The following is a 21,388-nucleotide window of genomic DNA, read 5'->3' as shown; positions in this document are numbered from 1 at the left end:
TATATTATGATAGAAATATCGAACATAACACCTCATATTCTTAATCTCACACCACGTTTAATCGCTCGACCAACAGACAAACTGCTTGTAAGATTCAAATTATTTGAACCAAGAGCCATGTGAAACGAAGAAAGTTAAGCGTAAACTTGTCGATTTTAAATTCGATTCATGTTTGAAATTAAATTGCTAAAAACATATTTATCCATGTTAGACCATTTACAATGGACCTCTTGAATAAATATTTCAACAGCTTAAACCAATGTAGTGGGGTGTTGAATTAAGAAAAAAATACAGGTGAAGTAAACACCCATTGAACAACTTCAACATGTTGAAAAAAAAAAAGATAGGACCCACACTGCTATATATTATATTCTCATTGGTTGTCTACATTTTAGTGTTTTTCTATTTTTACCATATTCTTAGAATTCAATTATTTTATAAAAACATAACTTTTTAAAAAACTAAAAATTATAGCAAAATTCCTCATTTCTTATAGTCTGTAAATAGAGATTACTTTCATTTAATTTGGATATATATTAAAAACGTCACTTTTTCTTTATAATTTTTTTTTATTTTTAACCAAGTGTTTTGGTATTCTTAAACTTTTTTTTTTGCTAAATAGATATTCATTATAATCTGTTAATATCTTAAATAATTATTAATATGTAGCTACTAAATTTTTTTTTTTTTTACGTCAAAAGACCATTCTATTACTCAAACTTGAGGTGGTCTGGGTAACCAAACCGGAATAGAACAACCAATAAAAAGTAACTCCCTACGGAAGGATCTTGCAGTCTTAGCTAAAAAAATCTGAAATCTGATTGCGCGCCCATGGAACATGAATGATGCTGAAGTTCGGAAAGCATATTTGTAATGTCTCTATCCTCTCCAATTCTGTCGCAAAGCTTGGCCAATCTTGAGGGTCCTTCATCATTGCAATCAGCTCCTTGCAGTCTGTCCCAAAGCTCTGGCATGTTGAGTGTTGAAGCATATTTTCCATCACCCACCGCAGTGCTTCTACTTCCGAATGCAAAGCTGATTCACGTCGAGTGAAATTCTTTGTTCCCATAAGTTGAATATTCCCGTCACTGTCCATCCATACCCAGCCGCATCCACTAAAGTGAGCAGAAGATGTCCAAGATCCATCTAACAAGCAAATATTACCCAAACGTATGATTTGGGCTATCTCAGGGATATTATCTTGAACCACTGGTTGTAACACTGGTTGTACCGCTTCGTTAGCGTCAAACCAGGCTTGGCATTCACTCTCTGCATGTCGAACTAGCTCCAATGGATCTCTAGCTATTCCTCTGAAGAGTTTGTCATTTCTAGCCTTCCAAATATACCATAATATCCAGGGATAAAGATCCCTGTCTCGTTCTGGCTCGATGATGCTATTCTTCCTCCAAAACAGATAATCTATATTTGTGTAGACACTCGATACCGGAAATATATCAGGGCTTGTTGGAGTCGATGATAATGACCAAACTTGAATAGCTGATGTAGCTACTAAATTATAATTGATATGTGTGAATTAAAAATAATAAAGTAGGGTGTTGAATTTTATTAAACAAAACTATTGTAGAGTATAAAAATGAAATGAGTGTTGAATAATATGTGGAAGAGAAAGAAGATGATGTAGAGTGTTAGAAAGAGAAAAGTAGGGTGTTGAATAAACCAAAACATCGTTGATAGTCTTATAAGAACATGGTTCTCAAAGAGTGATTAGATGTTAATTAATTACTAATAAAGTTATAGATGAGATTTTCACCTTAGACATTCATGTATATAGTTTATCATTATTTTGTCTAGTCCGACAACTTCAGTCAATTTGATGCAACCTTTCAATAAAGCAACTTTCCTACTCCCAGAATATTAATTCAAGCTAGCTTGTTATCTTTTTTTTTGCTAAGAATGTAATATCATTATAAATGAAGAAAGGAGCTTACAAAAGTAGTAGCAGTCCTAAGAAAAACATACTTCCAAGGCAAAAATAAGCTAGCTTGATATCTTAACCTCCAAATATAACAGAAACAACCACAAACTCTTCCCTTAGGTATATATTCTGGCCGAGTATCCTTCCTGACTTTTGTATATTTCATATTTATTTCTGACTTGAGAATTAAAGTACTTTTGAAGGAAATGACGTTAGTGATCAAGATAAATTAGGTGTTAATATGGTAGTTTTCGTATAGAAGAGAGTTGTTTGTTCCTAACAAGAGACGATTTTATGGACTATTAACAGATTATTCTATTAATGTGAGGATAATTTGGTGTTAACTAGCCAGGTCCTTTAACTGATGAGCTTGAAATGTAATAGATTTTTGAACAAATTTCGGCGAGACTAACGTCGTATGTTATTTATAGTTCTAAGTTTTACTGACATATAATCGGACACAACAATATTAATATAAAACTTTATAATAATAAAAGAATTAGTGATGGGTGTTCATGTTTGCATGTGTCAAGCTTCTTATCATCTATCGCACAGATAAACATGAACCATCATAGATCGTCAATAGATTCATAATGCAATAGTGTGAAACTAATAATCCCAAACAACTAAGAACGTGCTGAATCTACTTGGAAAATAATTGAAAATAAGTACTATAACATGTAATGAACATGTGAAAACAAACATATTTATATAGCTGGAAGCGGCGAATAAAAAGAGATTAAATGTGGGCATGTTCATTTTTAAGTTTGATAACAAATATGTACAAGTTCTTGAGTTGTGACTTCCAGATACGGTTGAATCATTGCCGTTCTAAAACGTTAAGAAAACTTCAAAATATCGTTAAACAGATCCACATGCACACCATGTGGACGTGGTTCTACCCTTGCCAATACGGTTTTCTCATAGTTCCTTTTTAGTGTTATTAGGTATTTAGTGGTTCATTTATTTTGCAAAAAGAAATAGAAAAAAATGAGGAAATACAAAATCATATTGAACTAGATGTTTTATCTGCATATGCAGGTATAATCTTCTTACAAATATTTATTAAATCAAATCAGCATGATAATTTATTATTTATGTCTCAAAAAAATTAAATTATACATCAGATTCTTCATATATGATAAAGTTTTTCATTAAAAACACTCAAATATTAAAATATTTTAGAAAATATCTTTACGTAAATGTAATTACTTGATTAATATTTGACTATAAATTATAAATTTTTGTATAACTTAATTTGAAAATTTTATGATAGACAAATATTATTTCAAGATAACAACACAATATATATGATTATCTTATTTTTAAAAATATGATATTATTCATATAAAATTCTTTTTAACTATATATATATATATATATATATTCATTAAGATAACAACATAATATATAAAGTTATATATAAGGTTATCTTTTTAAAATGATATTATTAATATAAATTCATTTTTAATTATATAATAATTCATTAAAGGTAACATAGACTTTAGCCGTTCTAACTTTTAACGTGATAGCTTTGTTACAAAAAATTACTTTGCAAATAATAGTATAGATGATTTGTATCTTTAAACCTAATTATATGAGACTAAAACATAAAGATATATATACCCAATTATAATTGCATAAAACACAAACGCATATACCTTCAAAACAATCAAGATGATTATTGTAGGTTATATATATATATATGTGTGTGTGTGTGACATTTGCAAGAAAAAATAATACAATTATTGATAAATTTTACATTAATAAAGTACAAATAATCACTAATCTAAATATAATAATTTGATCATTTATCTGTGCAAAACCAATAGTTAGAAGTAAAAATATCATTATAAGAAAATAATTTTCAGATAATTATAGTTTTATATGTATTTAGAAACCAAAATTATTTATATAGGATATTTTGGTATATTATATAACAAATAAATTGTTTTGAAGGAATATTCTTATTTCTTACCATTTCTGAAATTTATATATAGAGAAAATGAAAAGTTCAGTGTTTTTATGGTTTATTATATTTACAGTTCCAAATAAATATAATATCATTCTAATTTTGAAGATATTCAGTGAGTTATAAAAGGATAATGCATGAACTATAGTTACATTAACTTAACCATAGTTAAATCTGATTGCTATATATGAATGACTCACATTTTAACGGCTCTTTACCAATATAGTTGCCCTCGACCGGGTCTTCGTTTTGCCCTTTCACTCGCCTAGACTCCTACTTTTTCTGTGAATCAAATATTTTGTCTTTTGTAATTTAAAGATTCCACTAAAATCTAAGTTGTGTTTATCGGATAAGGGTTGTGAGAAAATGAATCACTCATCTTCTGATCAGAGCCTCTACCTTGAGAGTGATGGAGAGGACGAGAGAAAGAACTTGTCCGAAGAAGAAGATGATGGAGCTTTCTCTGATTATTCTGATACTCACAATCACAACCAACATCATTCTAAACCTAACTCATACTCAACGGCATGGCCAAAGAGTTACAGGTAAATTATATAACCATGATTCTCAAATTTGTAACATTTGATTTGGATCCTAATCATTTTCATGTTACTCTGTTATAATGTTGTTAGACAATCTATTGATCTATATGGAAGTCTACCATCTCCCAGTCCTGGTTTTTTGGGTAATTCTTCATTGTCAAGATTTGAAAGCTCTTTCTCGTCCTTAACAAGAAGACATACTCCAGAATCGTTACCTGCTGTTAGAAAACCTCTCCTAGTAGATGAAGAAGCAGCAAAGCGTAAACGCAGCTCTCATTCTCTACTTCCTTCCAAAGCCTCATCCAGGGTGTCTCATGAAATGGGAATCTCCAACGATAGCTCATTCGGACAAGCTGTTCTTAATGGTGAGTTTCATCAAACCACTTGGTAATGTAAATGGTGACACTTCCTGTCGGGCACAACTAACTGAAACATTGGTCTTGGTTCTCAAAATTTTTAAGAGCTAATTTATATATAAGCCCCCAATTTGTAAAAGAAAAGAAATCATTAAAGTTCTTATTAAATATCTATAACCTCCAAAGTCTTAGAACCAGTCCTACTCCTTGTTAATTAAAATTACTTAAAAGTGATGACATAGATACACACACATGTGCAGGAGTAAATGTTTTATGTGGGGTTGGAATATTGTCAACACCATATGCTGTGAAGGAAGGAGGATGGTTGGGACTTCTCATACTCTTTGCATTTGGTGTTCTTTGTTTTTACACTGGATTGCTTTTGCGTTACTGCCTTGATAGCCACCCCGATCTCCAGACCTATCCAGACATTGGCCATGCCGCTTTTGGTACCACCGGCCGCATCCTTGTCTCCGTAAGTACAACATTTTATCGATGATACACTTAGTAAGAAATTAGTCATCTATTTACTGTAAATCTGAGGTTTATAAGATATCATTTATGTCATATTTTATAGTTATCATCCTCTTTTTGATTGCAGGTAATACTTTATCTGGAGCTATATGTAAGTACAACTTGCAGTTCCTCCAATAGTTTACTTTATATTATTATTAATAAAGACAAAACACACATTCTTATTAAAGGGACCACATGTGGAGTAGTACAACACCTTTAGTCAGGGTCCATAGTGTCTCCCCCTCTCTTGTTTTTTACTTGGATTATTGGATTATTTGGTTATAAGTAATACTAGGTTAAGACCCGCGCCTTGCGCGGGATGAACATTATATATATAAATTATTTTATATATTATATGTTTATAGCATATTATGAAATAATAAATATATATTGAATAATTAAAAAGTCATTATCTACTACTTATATAATTAAATTGGTGCGAACATATAAATAAATTTAATAAATCAAAAAAATTATTTTTCTATTTGATATGATGTATAATTAAATTTAAATGATAGTAACATATATGTGGTATATGTTAATATTAATATTTATTAGATGATGCTTTTTGCTCATTTTTTTTTATCATTTGTATTTGTTATAGCAAAAAGTCTAAATTAGTGATAACAAAATTTTCACCGTGGGAATAATGGTTTAAGTAATTTATAATATTTTAAAAAATTAAGTTGTCAATATTTTTTCAAAATTTTTATCAAAAAAATGTCCAAAGTAAATTTCAAAATTACGATATTTATGTATTTTTATATGGCATATAGTTTAATTTAAAATGATACATATATTTATATATCTTTTATTTTTGATACTTCTTAAATGAGACTTTCAACTTATATTATTTTTCAATTATTTGTATCATGTCATAACAAAAGTTATAAATCGTAGATCACAAAATCTGAATGTTAAACTTTTAACAGTTTTAGTAATTTATACTCGTTTTTAAAAATTCAAAATATAATATATAAATAATTTTTTTAATTTTTATTATATGGACACTATGATTGTTTAATTTATTTTAATAGCTTAAAATAAAACAAATATAATTATAATACACACTTATTTTTATCAAATCTTTATTATTCAAAATTATTAATTGTCATATATACTTTAGCCACATTATGCAATTCCATAATCTTATTTAAGGAAATAATGAATCACATTAATAATGTATTTATTGTAGTTTAATAAAAAGCTTATTATATATTTAAATGGACCAACCTATTTCTCTAAGGATTCTAAGAATCATTCTAGTGATGACATGTGGCTACAAAAAAATGTTGCAATGCTTCTCAAATAATATATAGGGGATTATTGTTGAAAATTATCAACACCACATACACTGAAATGCTATTGTAAATAGGACAAAAAAATTGTGCAATTGCATTGGATTGAATGCTAGATGTTCTTTTTGTTATAATAAAGATACAGACTTTATGTTTCAATGTTCTCTCTGTGAAGGCTATGAGTGTTGAATACATAATTCTGGAGAGTGACAATCTTTCATCATTATTTCCAAATGCTGCTTTGAGTATTGGAGGGTTTCATTTAGATGCACCTCATCTATTTGCTCTTCTTACCACCATTGCGGTTCTCCCCACTGTTTGGCTTCGAGATCTCAGTATATTAAGTTACATTTCAGGTATAAACATCTAAATATGGCTCTTTGGATCTTTCTAGGACTCATCTTATTTTTTTTCAGATCTTTAGTGATTTATGAGTGAACATTCAGTTTTCTGGTTCGGTTCAGTTCAATTGTTTCATTTTAACATATTTATACCAAATTATAACTAAATTTTGATTTAATTTGGTTTGGAATTTCTGGTTTACTCGGTTTTCGGTTAAAAACTGTAATTAAATAGTTTATTGTAACTAACATTATATATGGTAAACAAAATCTAACTTCAGTTATATAATTTAGTCAAACGTATAAAATTTTACTGAGTTTCGGTTATAACTAATCATATCCTTATTTTTCAGCTGGAGGGGTGATTGCATCAGTTTTAGTGGTTTTGTGCTTGTTCTGGGTCGGTTTGATTGATGAGGTTGGAATTCACAGTAAAGGAACTCCTCTGAACCTAGCAACATTACCGGTTTCTGTAGGACTTTATGGTTATTGTTATTCAGGGCATGGTGTTTTCCCAAATATTTATACTTCAATGGCCAAACCCTCTCAATTCCCAGCAGTTCTCGTAACATGGTAAAATCTTATAAAGACATTACAAATGTTTAGAACTCTATATTTTCTGTTTTTCTGAAGTAGAGTTTTTATTTTACTTTGCAGTTTTGGAATTTGTACTTTGATGTATGCGGGTGTCGCTGTCATGGGATATAGCATGTTCGGAGAATCAACAGAATCACAGTTTACTCTCAATTTGCCTCAAGATTTGGTTGCATCTAAGATTGCTTTGTGGACCACAGTAAGTTTCGTTCCATACATCTTTTAGTTGTTACATGAGAAAATGGGGATGGTTCTCGTTAAGATGCACTAGAATACTTCGTTGATTTTGTAATATGTCAAAGGTTTTAAAATAATTGCATACACAATACCATGAAATATGTTTTTGAGCAAATGACTTAGATAGAAATATTACAGAAATACCATTATATATTTCATTGACGTTTTCTCTAAACCCTTTTGCAGGTAGTCAGTCCATTTACCAAATATCCTTTTCTAATGATTTTTTCAGAATTCTTTACTTATTTCTGTAATTTCCACAACCTTATTCACATATATTCTCATCTTTGGAAACTGAAAAATTGTGTGGCCTTAATAAAGAAATCACATATGCTTTGACATTATCTCCGGTTGCAATGAGTCTTGAGGAGTTACTACCATCAAACCATGGCAAGTCACGTTTCTATGCAATCGCCATTAGAAGCGCACTGGCCTTCTCTACTCTGCTCGTTGGTCTTGCGATTCCCTTTTTCGGTAATCAAACTCAAAAAAATATAAAAAGGTGTTACTCTCATTGCAATTATATATTTCATATAGCTATTGACACTCACTTCTTGCAGGCCTTGTCATGTCATTGATTGGATCATTCTTGACAATGCTCATTGTAAGTTACCTATAAAGTTTCTTGTTATGCAAGCAAACTCATATATAGTTTGCATTTTCATATGAATGTTGTGCTTCTGGACACAGACGTTGATACTACCACCCGCTTGTTTCTTGAGCATCTTAAGGACAAAAGTAACCCCTACTCAGGTATACATCTCTTAACCGGGAAAACGAAAAACCAAATGTGCACTTGAGTCTCTAATGTCTATAAGTAGCCAATATGCATATCCTCTCTTGACAACCATTTTCGTGTGTGTTGTAGGTGGCGCTTTGTATCGTAATTATCACAGTAGGAGCAGTATGTTCAGCTATGGGCACCTACTCAGCCCTTTCAAAAATCATCGAGAAGTTGAGCACCTAGAAATGAATTATTTTCTCCATTTTCAATAAGTCAGTGGAGAATTATTACAGCACTATCACTTTCTTTAAATCGATTATTATTATCTTTTTCTCAGTGGGTGAACTTTAATTTATATCCACAACCACAACCACCTTATTTACATACAAGAAAATGCGAACAATTTTTTTTTTGACATCTCGAATATCTTTTTTGTAAGCGGTGTAAGTTTACTTTACATTCGTACTCATTTAGTTTTAGTCGCTTAATATGTAATCATATCTTACAACATTATTGTTCAACAAGCAAAATAAAATAGCCAAACTGGCGAAAGAACCGCTGCATCAAGAATTCAAGAGCCAAGCAGGAAACATAAAAAGATCCATGGATGATGAAGACTAAGCCTTATCTATTCAAGTCTCAGGCAAAGGAAAAAAAAAGTCTCAGGCAAAGGTAAATCTCATTCTCCCTAAGGACTCAAGGCTGCATTGAACGGTGCTATTGAAGATCCAAAGCCACCATCTCTTTCACTATGACTTCTCTGCTGGTTGCTACTAGTAATAAATAACGTTGATGTAAACCTTGTTATTGGTTTGTCTTATATTCTCGGACTTGAGAATTTGTTGCGCATGTATTTTCCTTTCATCTTCTCTATTCTCATCAGTAGACTCAGGAGTTTATGTTTTCTCTCAATTTTTTTTACAACATTGTTAACCATGTTGGTCATACTGTCAAATATGAGGATTGCCAAGGAACTTATATATAAACTGTTTTGACCAAAGCTACAATTCTCAAACTAAGACCACCAAATGTGGCAGTCGTAAGTAGAATAACAACAATATATGTTTCAACGTCGTTCTCTTGTGCTCTATGATTGCTTGTATTCACATTAAATTATAATACCAATATTGTTTCTTAAAATAATGTTAAAAGTACATTATTGTTTCTAAACTAACATAAAAAATACAAGGAACTATTTTATTTTCTACCCAGTGTTCAAGTTCTAGTTGTGGTTATTAACCAAACCCAGACCAAACGAGTTAAGGGACTGAACCAAGTCCAAAAACTCGATCCGAACCAAATGGGTTCCGAAGGTCCACACGCCTGGTGAAAGTTTCCTGCTGAGATTATTTTCAGAAAATGAGAGAACCATTAATATGTCTGATTATAAATTACATGCAGCTAAAACAGTAAGTATTACCACAACAGGCAATCACATGAACCTACTACCATAACAAAAGAAAGAAGAAGAGAGCAGTCACAGTTCACAAATTGGATAAGCACACTGGAAGAACAAAAACCATTACATCAAATTGAGAATACAACCAGGTAATTATAAAAACAGTCCTCAAAATTAATACATAATTAATAAAAAGACCCCATAATTTTTATTTCACTTGTCGTTTCTTTTCTTGACCATCTCCTTGTACTTGGTGATGGAATCAATCCTTTGTAACTTCAACTGATGCTTGAAACGATTGATGAAGTCATCAGCTTTGGCGTCTACTTGTTCATCAGCCTCTTCCACTGGAGTCACCCTCGTGACCCTAACCGTCTCCGGCCGACGAGCCTCCACGGCGTCTTCCGCTTCCTCGAAATGAGAGAAAGGAGATTTGGTACTTGCTGATTTCTTCATCTTCTTGGGAAGCTTCGGTGGGATAACTCCAGCAGCTGGCTCGGTATCAGACTTTGTGCGAGCCACATGGTGCAGATTCAGCTTGCTGTAAACCTCCTCAAGGCTCGGACTTGTGTCTTCCTCTTCCTCAACGGCGGGGACAGACGGTTGCGGCGGCGGCGGCGGCGATTCAGCGACGGTGATGGGTTCTTGAGAAATGTAATTGTAGAGGTTGAAAGATTTGATTCGGTGGAGAACAGAAGGAGATCTAGAAAGAAAAGGCTGGTTCTGTTCGATGGAAGCTGGTTCTTTGTCGATGTCTGGAGTTGTTGCGACAGGAGGGAACTGGAGATGAGTTTTGTCAGGTGGGGAAGTGAAAGAGGAGAAGTTAATGGACTTGAGACGGTGAATCACGGAAGGAGAGCGTTGGATCTGAGTTTGGTTTGGATCGTTGGATTTGGAAGATAGAGAAGAGGAAATTGCAATGGTGCCAATTATTAAGTTGAGGAAGATGAATAGTACTGTCGGTGTGAACCAACTGTATATCGCCGTCACTAAAGAATCCGACATGGCTTGTCTTCTTTCGAAGAAGGGGGGTTGGGTGTGAATCTGGTTTCTGGGTAAGGAAATTAAAGATTCTCTAGTCTTCGGCGACAAAGTTTGAGAAAGAAGCTTCGAGTTTGGTGTGTATCTTCTTCCATATTTGGGCTCCATCGGACCGAACATGTTGCGGTTCAACCAATGAGACACAGACAGAGGCCCACTAGTAGACCGGCCTTTCTTTTTCTGTTCTACTTGAGGATAGAAAAAAACATAGTTAACATTTGGTATCTAATAAGCAGGAGATTGATAATGGCTGTCTACAATAAAACATTTATAAAAGCATAGAAAGTTACTATATATCATCAAATTTTAGATATATACATATGGAAAATATTCTCTTCGCACATGTTTGTAAATGTCTTGAACTCTTATGGAATTCATTTACTATAATTGGTTTGCAAGATAACAGCTGGGATCTGAAATTAATCATCTCCTACAATACCTAGTATAAGAATGGTTTGAATAATTACCAAAAAAAAAAGCCACGTTAGGCAAACACGCCTTGAAGCTGAACGTAACGTAGTTATACGTGAACATCATATATCGTCAATAGATTCATAATGCACATGTGAAATTACTAATCTCATACAACTTAGAACGTGCTGAATCTACTTGGAAAATTAGTACTAAAAGAAATAAGAAAGCCTGTGAAGACGATGCTGTATTTTTTTTCAACTGACAGTATGGTTAAATATAGGCCTGAGCATTCGGGATCCCAATTGGGTTTCGTTTTTTCGGGTTTATCAAAATCAGTCACATTCGGGTTATATGAAAATTTGGTTCGGGACCGGTTCAGGTTCTATCAGGTTTAGGTCAGAGTTAGTAAATCTTTAAAAAACTGGTACAACCCGATGTACTTTCGGGTTCAGATCCCAATCGGTTCTTTGGTTTAAATGTACCTGATTTATATCATTTTGTAACCAAAAAATAAGTAAAATCGGTTCTTCAATTTAAAAATACTTGATTTGTACATATTTTGTAACCAAAACATAAATAAAATCGGTTCAAAAAAAAGAAAGAAACATCAAATTTGATCATTCAAAATCAAGTGAAAGGTAAACATAGTTATTGATTGAAAAAAAACAAATAAGTGAAAGCATAAAACGAAAACCAAGTTCTCATAAAATGAAAAACATTATTCAATGAAAAAAAAACAAAATGAAAAAACTTCAACCTTCAACTTCCACCTTCAACTATCAATCTTCATAAAATAGTTAATTATTTTAGATGTTCAATATATTTTGAATACATATTAGGAATTGATATCATGTTTAGTACAGGTTCTTTTTGGGAATTTTGAATGTTTCGAGTTCTACCAGATATTCATTTAGGTTTGGGTTCTGTTCGAATAATACCCATAACCCGAGATACCATAAAACAAGATTCATTTGGTATTTATGCTGGGTTCAGATTTATTTTTATCGGATCTGGTTTTTGGGTTCGGTTTATTTGCCTAGTTCTACTTAAATAACTTAAATTAAGTTTTGGTCCATAGAAATACTATTCTAAGAAAACAACTACATCCAACCATATGTCTGTCTATATTTAAAATTTTTCTTGTAAAAAAACAAAGCAAAACTTTCTTTGAGGTTTGACAAAAAAATAAAAGAAAAAAATTAATCTTTAAGATAGAAATCAGTCGGTCTAACGAGTTTATAAAATCATATATACACCAAATCTAACCAGTTAGTCTCGAAATAAAATACATATTTCTCATACACTATGTTGCCTTGATTTCCATTTTAACATGTAAAGTCCGGAGGCTGCAACTACAAAGTCTAATCGATTCATCACTCATTTGATCTTTTAATACTTCATCCTAACTGGGCCATGACCGATGATCTGACAAGTAATTTCATTTCACTTATTTAATTTTATTTTCACTACTCTTTTCTCTTCTCTCTTTTCTCATCAGTAGAATCATGACTTTATGCTTTCTGTCAACTTTTTTCACAAACATTGTTAACAATGTTTGTCCCATCGCCATGGAGATTGGCGGATTGCGAAGGCGCTTATATAAACTGGTTTTGACCAAAGCGACACCTCTCGAACCAAGATGTGGCAGCCATGAGTAGAATAACAAGAATGAAAAAGATGCTTTTCAACGTTATTCTCTTGTGTATTCACATAGTAAATAATACCAATTTTATTTCAAAAATTAATATAAAAAGACAGATTATGTTATGTTCTCCACAGGTTCAGGTCCTAGTAGTGAATATAATTAGCTAATACCAACGAAGAGCTTCTTGCTCTATTCATTGGATATCTTATTTCCAGCCAAATCATCAACAGTAAGGCTAAGAGAATCCATGGGACCTTTCTTGAATTCATCCCCACGAGCAGCGAGCAACTCCTCCACGCTCCCCGGTTCTCCAAACCAACCAAGACGGTCCGCAATCAAATGCAGATTATCACACCCTTCACATCGCACCACGACAACCCCCTTGTCGTATGATTCTCGGCTGGCCATCTTCATAGACCTAGTCTCGCATACCTTGCAGGTAAACACCATCATGAAGTCATGCCTCGGGTTTATTTTCAGCTGGGACTTGTACTTCACAATCAGATCCTCAGCGGCTGTTGTTGCAGGGGAGGTGGAAGGAGCTTTGGAAAGTTCGGAAACAGAGTTTGAAGAGTTGCAGCAGCTATTGGTTACTGCAGCAGCTTCACTAGCCTCACGGGATACACAGAAGTGCCTCTGAAGTAATCCAACATATGCATAATCTCTGCTCAAGAGTGGCTTTGATTGTGAAAGCCTACCTGCTGAGATTGTTTTTTCAAAAAAAATGAGAGAACCATTTAAATGCTTGATTATAATTTACACAAATCTCCCTTATTTATACAAATCTCTGTCTAGTGTAAAACCAAAACATCAAATCCCGAGGCCCTATCTCTTCTACACACATCTCTGCCTATGATTCAGTGATTGAAAAAAAATCTAAAGGCCGAGTTTTTATGTTATGTCATGCTCTAAACTGTAACAAGGAATCAAAATAACAATAAAAGGATCCTTTTTGCACATCATGATTTGAAAGATAACGCAAGTTGGAGAAGGGAAAAGATGATACCTTGAAACAGAGGAAGCCGAGGTTGTTGGTTAGTGAGGTAGAGAGATAAAGCGCGTCTCAGACTAAGAAACCTAGCAGCCATTGACGAGACCTCTGGTTGTGATCTTCGGCGACAAGTTGAGAAAGAAGCTTCTAGTTTCTTGTTTTTTGTCAAGAAACCCCAATTTGGTGTAATCTTCTTCATACTTGGGCTCCATTTTTGTTCCAACTAATGGGCCACAGGCCCACAAAACAAAACATATTTAACATTTGTCATCATCTAGCAACCAGGATATTAATGGTTATCCAATGTGATTTGTAATGGTTACGTTTTTTCAATGTTTCACTAATCAACAGAAAGCCACTTAAGCAAACACCCCCTTGAAATTGAACATAGTTTATACATCCCACACCACACCAACGATTAAACTAGTTAAACCATAGACGAAAAAATAAAATATGTGTGGTTGAGTTTAAATGCAAATGATGATGTTTCCCTGTATTTCATAGGAAAGATTATTAAGATCTTGCTTTTCAATAACGAAATGTGGTTGAATGGAGAGATTAGCTTTGTCGATTGACTTGTGCCAAACTTATTTTCATCATGTGTTTCAAATAATGCGCATGAAAGACATTGTTAAGGTCCTCTATGATAAGCCACTTAATTTGACTTCTCAGTGCGTCTTTTCCATCACTTTCCAATCCAATAACAATACTCTATGAGTCAGCCAACAGTATTTGTGATAGTACCTGCCAAACTAATAGGCAACACAACAAAGTATAATAGAAACAATAATCATTTTTGCGTACTTAACAAGGCACGTGTTCTTTCTCGCACGTCTATCAAAATCAGAAGCGTTACCAAATCTTTGTACGCATTCTTCTGTTATTCAATTATCAATGAATATTGATTGAGCATGTGGCTTCCTTTCAAAAGGAAAGAAAAAAAAAACTTACTGTAATGAATACAAATACAATAGTAAATTAATAAACATGCTAAATTAATAAATTTTATCGATTCCAAATTGGTTCAATTCAAAATATGACACAAACCGATAAGATAATAAGATAATTTATAGCACAATTCTCTCAAATAACCATTTTAAGTTTTTGTCACAAAAATAGCATCAAGTAAAAAAATGATCAAAATAGCCCATTTTTATTTTGAAATTTTAATATTTCTTTTTTTTTTTAATTTGAAACTATATCCCTAAAACTTCACCCTTTAACTCTAAACCCTAAGTCTAGATTAGTTAACTCTAAGGTAAAAATATATTTTTACTTTTAAATAAAACTTATTTTGGTCGTTTTCTTCATTGAGGACTATTTTTATGAGAAACACTTAAAAAATGTTATCCTAGAGAATTTCTCTAATTTATATCATATGTAAATACATAGTCCCGTTAAAATAATAAATTAACAATTTATAAATATACAGTTTATATAAATAAAAATAAAATATTAAATTGTTTGTTTTATATTTACAATGAAATTCATCTTTATATTTTTTAACACATCAATATATTTTTAAAATATTTAGTAAAATTATATCTAAGACCTCATTTAAATTTTATAAAACACTGTTTTATATACACCAAATAATATAATAAAATTAATATAAAAATCAAATTTCTAACATTTATTAATGTATATACAATAAAATTATCTTTTTATATTATAAAAATATTTATCCTAGAATATAATTTTTTAAAACTTTTGTAAATTAATAACTATAAGTTAATGAAATACTACAATTTCAACATTACTAACTTATAGAGTTTGTACCGTACTGCATTCGCATGGATACCTACATAGTTTAATGGGGAACTAGGATGTATAACCTTCAAACAATTAATAATTCACTAGATATCTAAATACCCTAACGCACTGATACACCACTTCTCTTTTATAAATAATAGCTATACTGCCCTTATGAATAACCGGAAACCTACAAACAAAAAACAAAATTTAATAATAATTAATGTGGCAAAGTTACTCACTCGTGTCTCTTAGTTAGTCATACTTTTTGATAATCACACATATATTTAAATGTTATTTTTATTAGTAAATATTAGAAAGATTAATCAATTTTGTCCAGATGTCTAGCGCGTTCCGACGAACTCTATTGTGTTCATGGCGAAGGATTACACTGAGCAGACACAAAAGCTCTTTTATTTCTTTTTCTTCTTATCTTAAATCATTGATTACTTACAATCATGCTTTTACTTTAATATTATGTTTTTGTTTCTGGTATTGTTTTCTAGATACAGTGGTGAAGAATAATGACGACGGATCGGTAAAAATGTCGCCTTGTCGGAAAAAGAAAGGAGATGAAGACGAGTTCTATATGGTGATGAAGAATAATGATTATGATCCTAGTAACTGTGTATCACCATCAACATGTCTAAAAAAATGAAGAGGATGAACTCTCCGTCCATACTATATTCGGTGAAAGGAATAGTATAGTATATATATATATATATATATATATATATATATATATATATATTGGTTTACCTATTTATGTAAGGGTACCATACTATTTGAGACATATTTCTATATTATTTTTTAAGGATATAATAATATGTCATGTTTTCAAATTTGATAGTTCTCTTCTCCGTAATTTTGTGTGATTGATTGTAATATAAAATTCAGATTTTTCGAGTGCTGGACAAATTTGATTATTTGTAAAATTTGCTTACTGTACTACTTAGACTATATGGAATAGAAGATATACAACATGTTAACCAAGTAAATGGCATCCAAGTGTCAAATATTGAAAAACAATTTATAGATTGTATTTGAGTTTATAGGTTCATGCTTAGGGTTTAGATTTACTAAACAGAGGTTTGGGTATAGTAAACCATATTATATACATTCTATTTGGGTTTATATTTCCTTGATTAGGATTTAGTTTTACTAATTAGTGGTGTATCTTGTATTGTTGTATTTTTCGGGTGGGGAGAGCTTACTGTTTGCATTTCATACTATGGATACATCAATGGACAAATTTAATTATTTGGAACATTTGTTTACTATATTATTTAGACTATATGTAATAGAAGATATGCAACATGCTAACCAAGTAAGTGTACCTTCAAGTGTCCAATATTAGAAAATAATTTATAGATTATATTTGTGTTTATAGGTTCATGCCTAGGGTTTAGATTTACTCAGTAGAGGTTTGTGTATAGTAAACCATATTATATACATTCTATTTGGGTTTATGCTTTCTTGATTAGGGTTTAGCTTTATTAATCAGTGGTTGTATAATTTTCAGTAAAGGTTTGAGTGCGTAACCGAGATAGAATAGTATACACACAATCTGGTAAACATTAACTTCTTCATGCATTCATCTTCTTTTACTTGTGTTTATTTATGTGGTAAAAGATTAAAGTGACGTGGTTCTTTTTTTCTCGTAAATTATGCAAAGGTCATATAAATTGTGGGTCATATAAGTTGATGTCAACGTAACTCTTTATCATTTGTCACCGATAAATACACATATTTCACGTGGACGACGTGGACTTACCTTCTTCTCTTCACCTGCTACTTGTAGGACAGAGAGTTATAACCGAATGAAACGAGACACAATTGTTATTTCTCTAATTATATCAAAATCAATGACCTACACTTAAACTTAGATATCTTGTAAATTCTCTCTAGTTTGATTACTTGTGTGTGTTTTCATGAGTGCATTTTTTAATTAAAGACACTTAACAAAACACTTAAATTATAGTAATAATTTCTTAAAGTAACCTTAATCTTCCACGTGTAAATATAGGGTGGCCTTTATACTCTCACGTGGAAAGTTCATATAAGGAATTCAGAAAACTAGTAAAAGTTAGAGCAACATAAAATAGCAGACATAGATATAAGAGAAGTAGCATTTCAAAGTTGACCCACAAGTCACACTCAAAACATCTCTTCACGAAAGCTAGAACTAAGATACTACACGTCGCTAGGTTCCAAACCATCTAAACATTACATAAAAAGCCGCTCTTTATTGTCTTCTTTCTTTGCTCTCTTTGATGACGAGAGTCAAAGCTAAACGCGAGACTGGCTCCTGAAAGACCCGAGCGCCTTCACCGCACCAGCCCTCAATACAAACTGATGGTAGAAAGCCGCAATGGCTGCACCCGCAAACGGACCCGCCCAAAATATCCACTGTAGAAATTTAAAAACGTTATTAAAACTTTGTCCAAAGGTGAGATCGAATACGAAGGAGTGAAATTTTTTAGATGGTAATACGAACATGATGGTCCCAAGCTTGGTCCTTGTTGTAGATGATTGCAGCTCCGAGACTTCTTGCAGGGTTAATGCCAGTGCCCGTGATTGGGATTGTAGCTAAGTGAACTATGAACACCGCAAATCCAATTGGCAATGGAGCCAATACCTTCAATTTACCACATCATCAACAGTAACAAAAGATATATGATACTATTACTTATTACTTATTCACGAGACAAATAATGTAAGCCTCCAAATATTATTAATATAGTTAGGTTTGAGTCTCAAACTTTGAGAGAAGGATACGTGGTTGCAAATGAACCTTGGGACCATTTACAATAAAGGACATTCACATATGATGGAGATAGGCGTGAAAGACAAAAAGTTTAGATTATCAATGTCCTTTTCTGACGTTTGTTATAATGGAGAATCTAGAAGTTAGACTGGCAAAATCTACGTAATATATGGTTCGACATCAAAAAAAGTCCAAATTTCCAAAAATCCAAATTTTCAAAAATCCAAATATACTTAAGCTTAACAGAGCAAATTATTTACTAAGATGTAATATCTTTAGACCTAGATAAATTCACAATTCGAAAGCGGATAACCGGTCTATCAGAATTTTAACTACTTGAACACCGATTAGCTGAACCACTAGACAAAGAAAAAAAAGGTCTACCGAAGTATTGATAGTTTAGTGGTGAGATGATTCTCGTGTCATGGGTTCAAAGTTCAAACCACTTTTTAAACAAAAAAATTAGTAATTTTTAAATCATAATATGTAAAAACTGATTCCGAACATAGAGAACTTGAGAAATTATGGATTTGAAGTTCAAAAAATTTCACGGTTTAAAATATCAATAAAAAGAGATCTCGAATATCAACCAAGAAAAACATGCTATACGTGTCCTTGCCCCCATTAAATGCATATTATTCTACTCTTGGCCGATTAATAATTTTGCTACAACATCATTTCAGTGATATATTAATATCATACATTTTAGTGCGGTGAAATTATCTAGCTGCAAGAGATAGTGAGCTTACAGGGACGTGAGAGTCGCGCGCACTCCTCTTGGGGTCAGTGGCGGAGAAGACGGTGTAGACTAAGACGAATGTCCCGATGATCTCCGCGGCAACACCAGTGCCAACACTATAACCGTTAGAGAGACCGTTTGCGCCGCCACCGTAGCGGGTGTAGTAAGAAGACTGGAAGGACTTAACCAAAGCCACGCCGCAAATGGCACCAAGGCACTGAGCCACCATGTACATTACTGCTCTCAACAACGTCACTTTTCTAGCCAGCAATAGTCCAAATGTCACCGCCGGGTTTATGTGTCCACCTATACCATTAAAATAAGTTGAACCAAAATATTGATGTGAGCTAAAACAAAACAAACCAAACCAAAGCTATTTTTATTACAAATGAATGTAACATTGTTTATGAATTGTGATTTAAACGAGTAACTGAATTTAATACATATCTCAAACCCCCCATTATGTGTCAACCTATACCATTATATAAGTTGAACCAAAACATTCATGTGAGCTAAAACAAACCACACTAACCAAATTACATCACAAATGAATGTAACATTGTTTATGATATAAACGAATAACCTACTTTAATACAAATCTTAAAAGCGAAAAAGTCGAAAATATCAAGACATTCTAACCAAACCGACTTCATGTTCTGTTGGAATTACATTTCTCAATCATGATATAACAGATTCATATATAAAATTGAGCCAGCAGTAAGTTATTATGTTCTAAGATTAAAAAAAAGTGACAGTCTAGGAGCAAATCTATGAAAATAATTAGAGAAAGTGAGAAACAGACCAGAGATTCCAGCAGTGCAGTAGACGAGGATAAAGATCATGCCCCCAAAGGCCCAAGCGATGCCGAGGACGCCAACACCTGCACACTGGTCAGGATTGAGGGCTGGATCGGTCTGGCTCTTGTAACCAATGACAGTCATAACGGTGACGTAGAGGAAGAGGAGAGTGGCTATGAACTCAGCGATGAGAGCTCTGTAGAAAGACCATTTCCCAAGCTCAGTAGCGTCGAATAGAGGCTCAGGCGGTGGGTCTTGATAGTCTTTGCCTGAGAAGGATCCCTTCTCCCCAACCACTTCCTTCGTCATTGTTCTACGTCTTCACTAAATTAAGGGGTCTGTCTCTGTATTTTCTTTAAGAAAAGAGAGAAAGTTTGAGAGAATTGATGTGGTAAGACTGTGAGTGGGTGACGGGAATTTATAGGCAGATGTGACGAGGCTTTGGGCTCTGTTCTGTTTTATCTTCTACTTTTTGGTTGTTGTTTTTTCTTTAACCGGAAAGAATTTCTACCGAACCTGATTTTTCATAGGCATGAGATACCGTTGTTAATATCTTTTAGTTTTATTTTTGATAACCCTGGGCTTCCGACGGATCTAGATCTAACCGATTAGTCTCGTTAGAGTCTACCCGTTAGTCGCAATGAGAATTAGAGATCCATGTCATTTGGCCACACATATTTAGCGTCGTGAGATTTTTTCTAATCCAGATCGCTTAGCTCACGAAATTCCGCCTACCACTAAACCACCCACGTGTAATTAATTACTAGTTACTAGTCTACATTATTACATGATGTAAAACATTTTCCAGCGAAAGTAGAACTTAGACACAACGGAATTAATTTCTTGTGCTAAACTGTCCAACGCACTGTTTGTACTTTTTAGTTGTTGTTATTAAACTTTTTGTTGTCGTTATTAGGGTTTAGTGGAATGGACAAACAATCTATTGCCTAAGTACTACTAATCAACCAAATAACGTTATTGTAGCAAGAGACTCATTATTTTCGTGACTATCCAATAAATGAAAACTAAAAATCCAAAAACAATAGCTTATGGAGCCAAATGAAAGTTTCATCTTGTCGCAAAATAACCTAATTTCAAAGTTTTTTGTTTTTACAACGTGTTCAAAGAGTAAACCAAATATCGGAAGAGATGACCCGACTCAACCCAACTACAATAAAATATGATCACAGCTGATGTGCTTCCAACGAAACATGTGACATGTAGTATAAGATAAGCCAAAAAATTGTAAGCCATGTTTAATATTTAAATGTAAACTTGTTTACATCCCAATTTAGAAAAGATCTAATCGTTTGCTAGCGAAAATATA

At 32.8% G+C, this 21,388-nt stretch overlaps 4 protein-coding genes across 4 annotated transcripts; 1 reads left to right on the top strand and 3 right to left on the bottom strand.

Moving 5' to 3' along the window:
- Positions 1 to 4,114: 4,114 nt before the first annotated feature.
- On the top strand, positions 4,115 to 9,021 carry LOC103841386 (amino acid transporter AVT1B). The gene is made up of 12 exons (XM_009117915.3): positions 4,115 to 4,453; positions 4,541 to 4,815; positions 5,067 to 5,281; positions 5,408 to 5,431; positions 6,796 to 6,976; positions 7,315 to 7,534; positions 7,619 to 7,754; positions 7,979 to 7,998; positions 8,121 to 8,266; positions 8,353 to 8,396; positions 8,483 to 8,545; positions 8,661 to 9,021. The coding sequence occupies exons 1-12, from the start codon at positions 4,275 to 4,277 to the stop codon at positions 8,757 to 8,759; spliced, it is 1,602 nt and encodes a 533-aa protein (XP_009116163.1). The 5' UTR covers positions 4,115 to 4,274; the 3' UTR covers positions 8,760 to 9,021.
- A 958-nt stretch (positions 9,022 to 9,979) lies between these two features.
- LOC103841385 (pathogen-associated molecular patterns-induced protein A70) lies at positions 9,980 to 11,204 on the bottom strand. The gene has a single exon (XM_009117914.3). The coding sequence runs from the start codon at positions 11,074 to 11,076 to the stop codon at positions 10,129 to 10,131; it is 948 nt and encodes a 315-aa protein (XP_009116162.1). The 5' UTR covers positions 11,077 to 11,204; the 3' UTR covers positions 9,980 to 10,128.
- A 1,842-nt stretch (positions 11,205 to 13,046) lies between these two features.
- LOC103841384 lies at positions 13,047 to 14,205 on the bottom strand. Its single transcript, XM_009117913.3, has 2 exons — positions 14,022 to 14,205; positions 13,047 to 13,713 (listed from the first exon to the last, which is right to left on the bottom strand). Exons 1-2 carry the CDS (start codon positions 14,203 to 14,205, stop codon positions 13,205 to 13,207), a joined length of 693 nt encoding a protein of 230 aa, XP_009116161.2. The 3' UTR covers positions 13,047 to 13,204.
- Positions 14,206 to 17,733: 3,528 nt separating this feature from the next.
- On the bottom strand, positions 17,734 to 20,566 carry LOC103841383 (probable aquaporin PIP2-5). Its single transcript, XM_009117911.3, has 4 exons — positions 20,067 to 20,566; positions 19,275 to 19,570; positions 18,256 to 18,396; positions 17,734 to 18,167 (listed from the first exon to the last, which is right to left on the bottom strand). Exons 1-4 carry the CDS (start codon positions 20,368 to 20,370, stop codon positions 18,048 to 18,050), a joined length of 861 nt encoding a protein of 286 aa, XP_009116159.1. The 5' UTR covers positions 20,371 to 20,566; the 3' UTR covers positions 17,734 to 18,047.
- Positions 20,567 to 21,388: the final 822 nt, after the last annotated feature.

This window comes from Brassica rapa, chromosome A09, assembly GCF_000309985.2.
Source record: "Brassica rapa cultivar Chiifu-401-42 chromosome A09, CAAS_Brap_v3.01, whole genome shotgun sequence".
NCBI lineage: Eukaryota > Viridiplantae > Streptophyta > Magnoliopsida > Brassicales > Brassicaceae > Brassica > Brassica rapa.
Note: the sequence above shows the minus strand (reverse complement) of the source record. Positions and strands in the feature narration are given on the sequence as shown.

Bases quoted from the DNA above. Each gene is read 5' to 3' on its own strand.
- LOC103841386 (XM_009117915.3), top strand. From the start codon at position 4,275: ATGAATCACTCATCTTCTGATCAGAGCCTCTACCTTGAGAGTGATGGA. The intron at 5,282-5,407 runs GTAAGTACAACA...TTTTGATTGCAG, and splicing joins CCGGCCGCATCCTTGTCTCC to GTAATACTTTATCTGGAGCT. The intron at 8,267-8,352 runs GTAATCAAACTC...CACTTCTTGCAG, and splicing joins TCTTGCGATTCCCTTTTTCG to GCCTTGTCATGTCATTGATT.
- LOC103841385 (XM_009117914.3), bottom strand. From the start codon at position 11,076: ATGTTCGGTCCGATGGAGCCCAAATATGGAAGAAGATACACACCAAAC.
- LOC103841384 (XM_009117913.3), bottom strand. From the start codon at position 14,205: ATGAAGAAGATTACACCAAATTGGGGTTTCTTGACAAAAAACAAGAAA. The intron at 13,714-14,021 runs GTATCATCTTTT...CAATCTCAGCAG, and splicing joins TCGGCTTCCTCTGTTTCAAG to GTAGGCTTTCACAATCAAAG.
- LOC103841383 (XM_009117911.3), bottom strand. From the start codon at position 20,370: ATGACGAAGGAAGTGGTTGGGGAGAAGGGATCCTTCTCAGGCAAAGAC. The intron at 19,571-20,066 runs GTCTGTTTCTCA...TTAATGGTATAG, and splicing joins CTGCACTGCTGGAATCTCTG to GTGGACACATAAACCCGGCG. The intron at 18,168-18,255 runs GTTCGTATTACC...AAATTTCTACAG, and splicing joins ACCAAGCTTGGGACCATCAT to TGGATATTTTGGGCGGGTCC.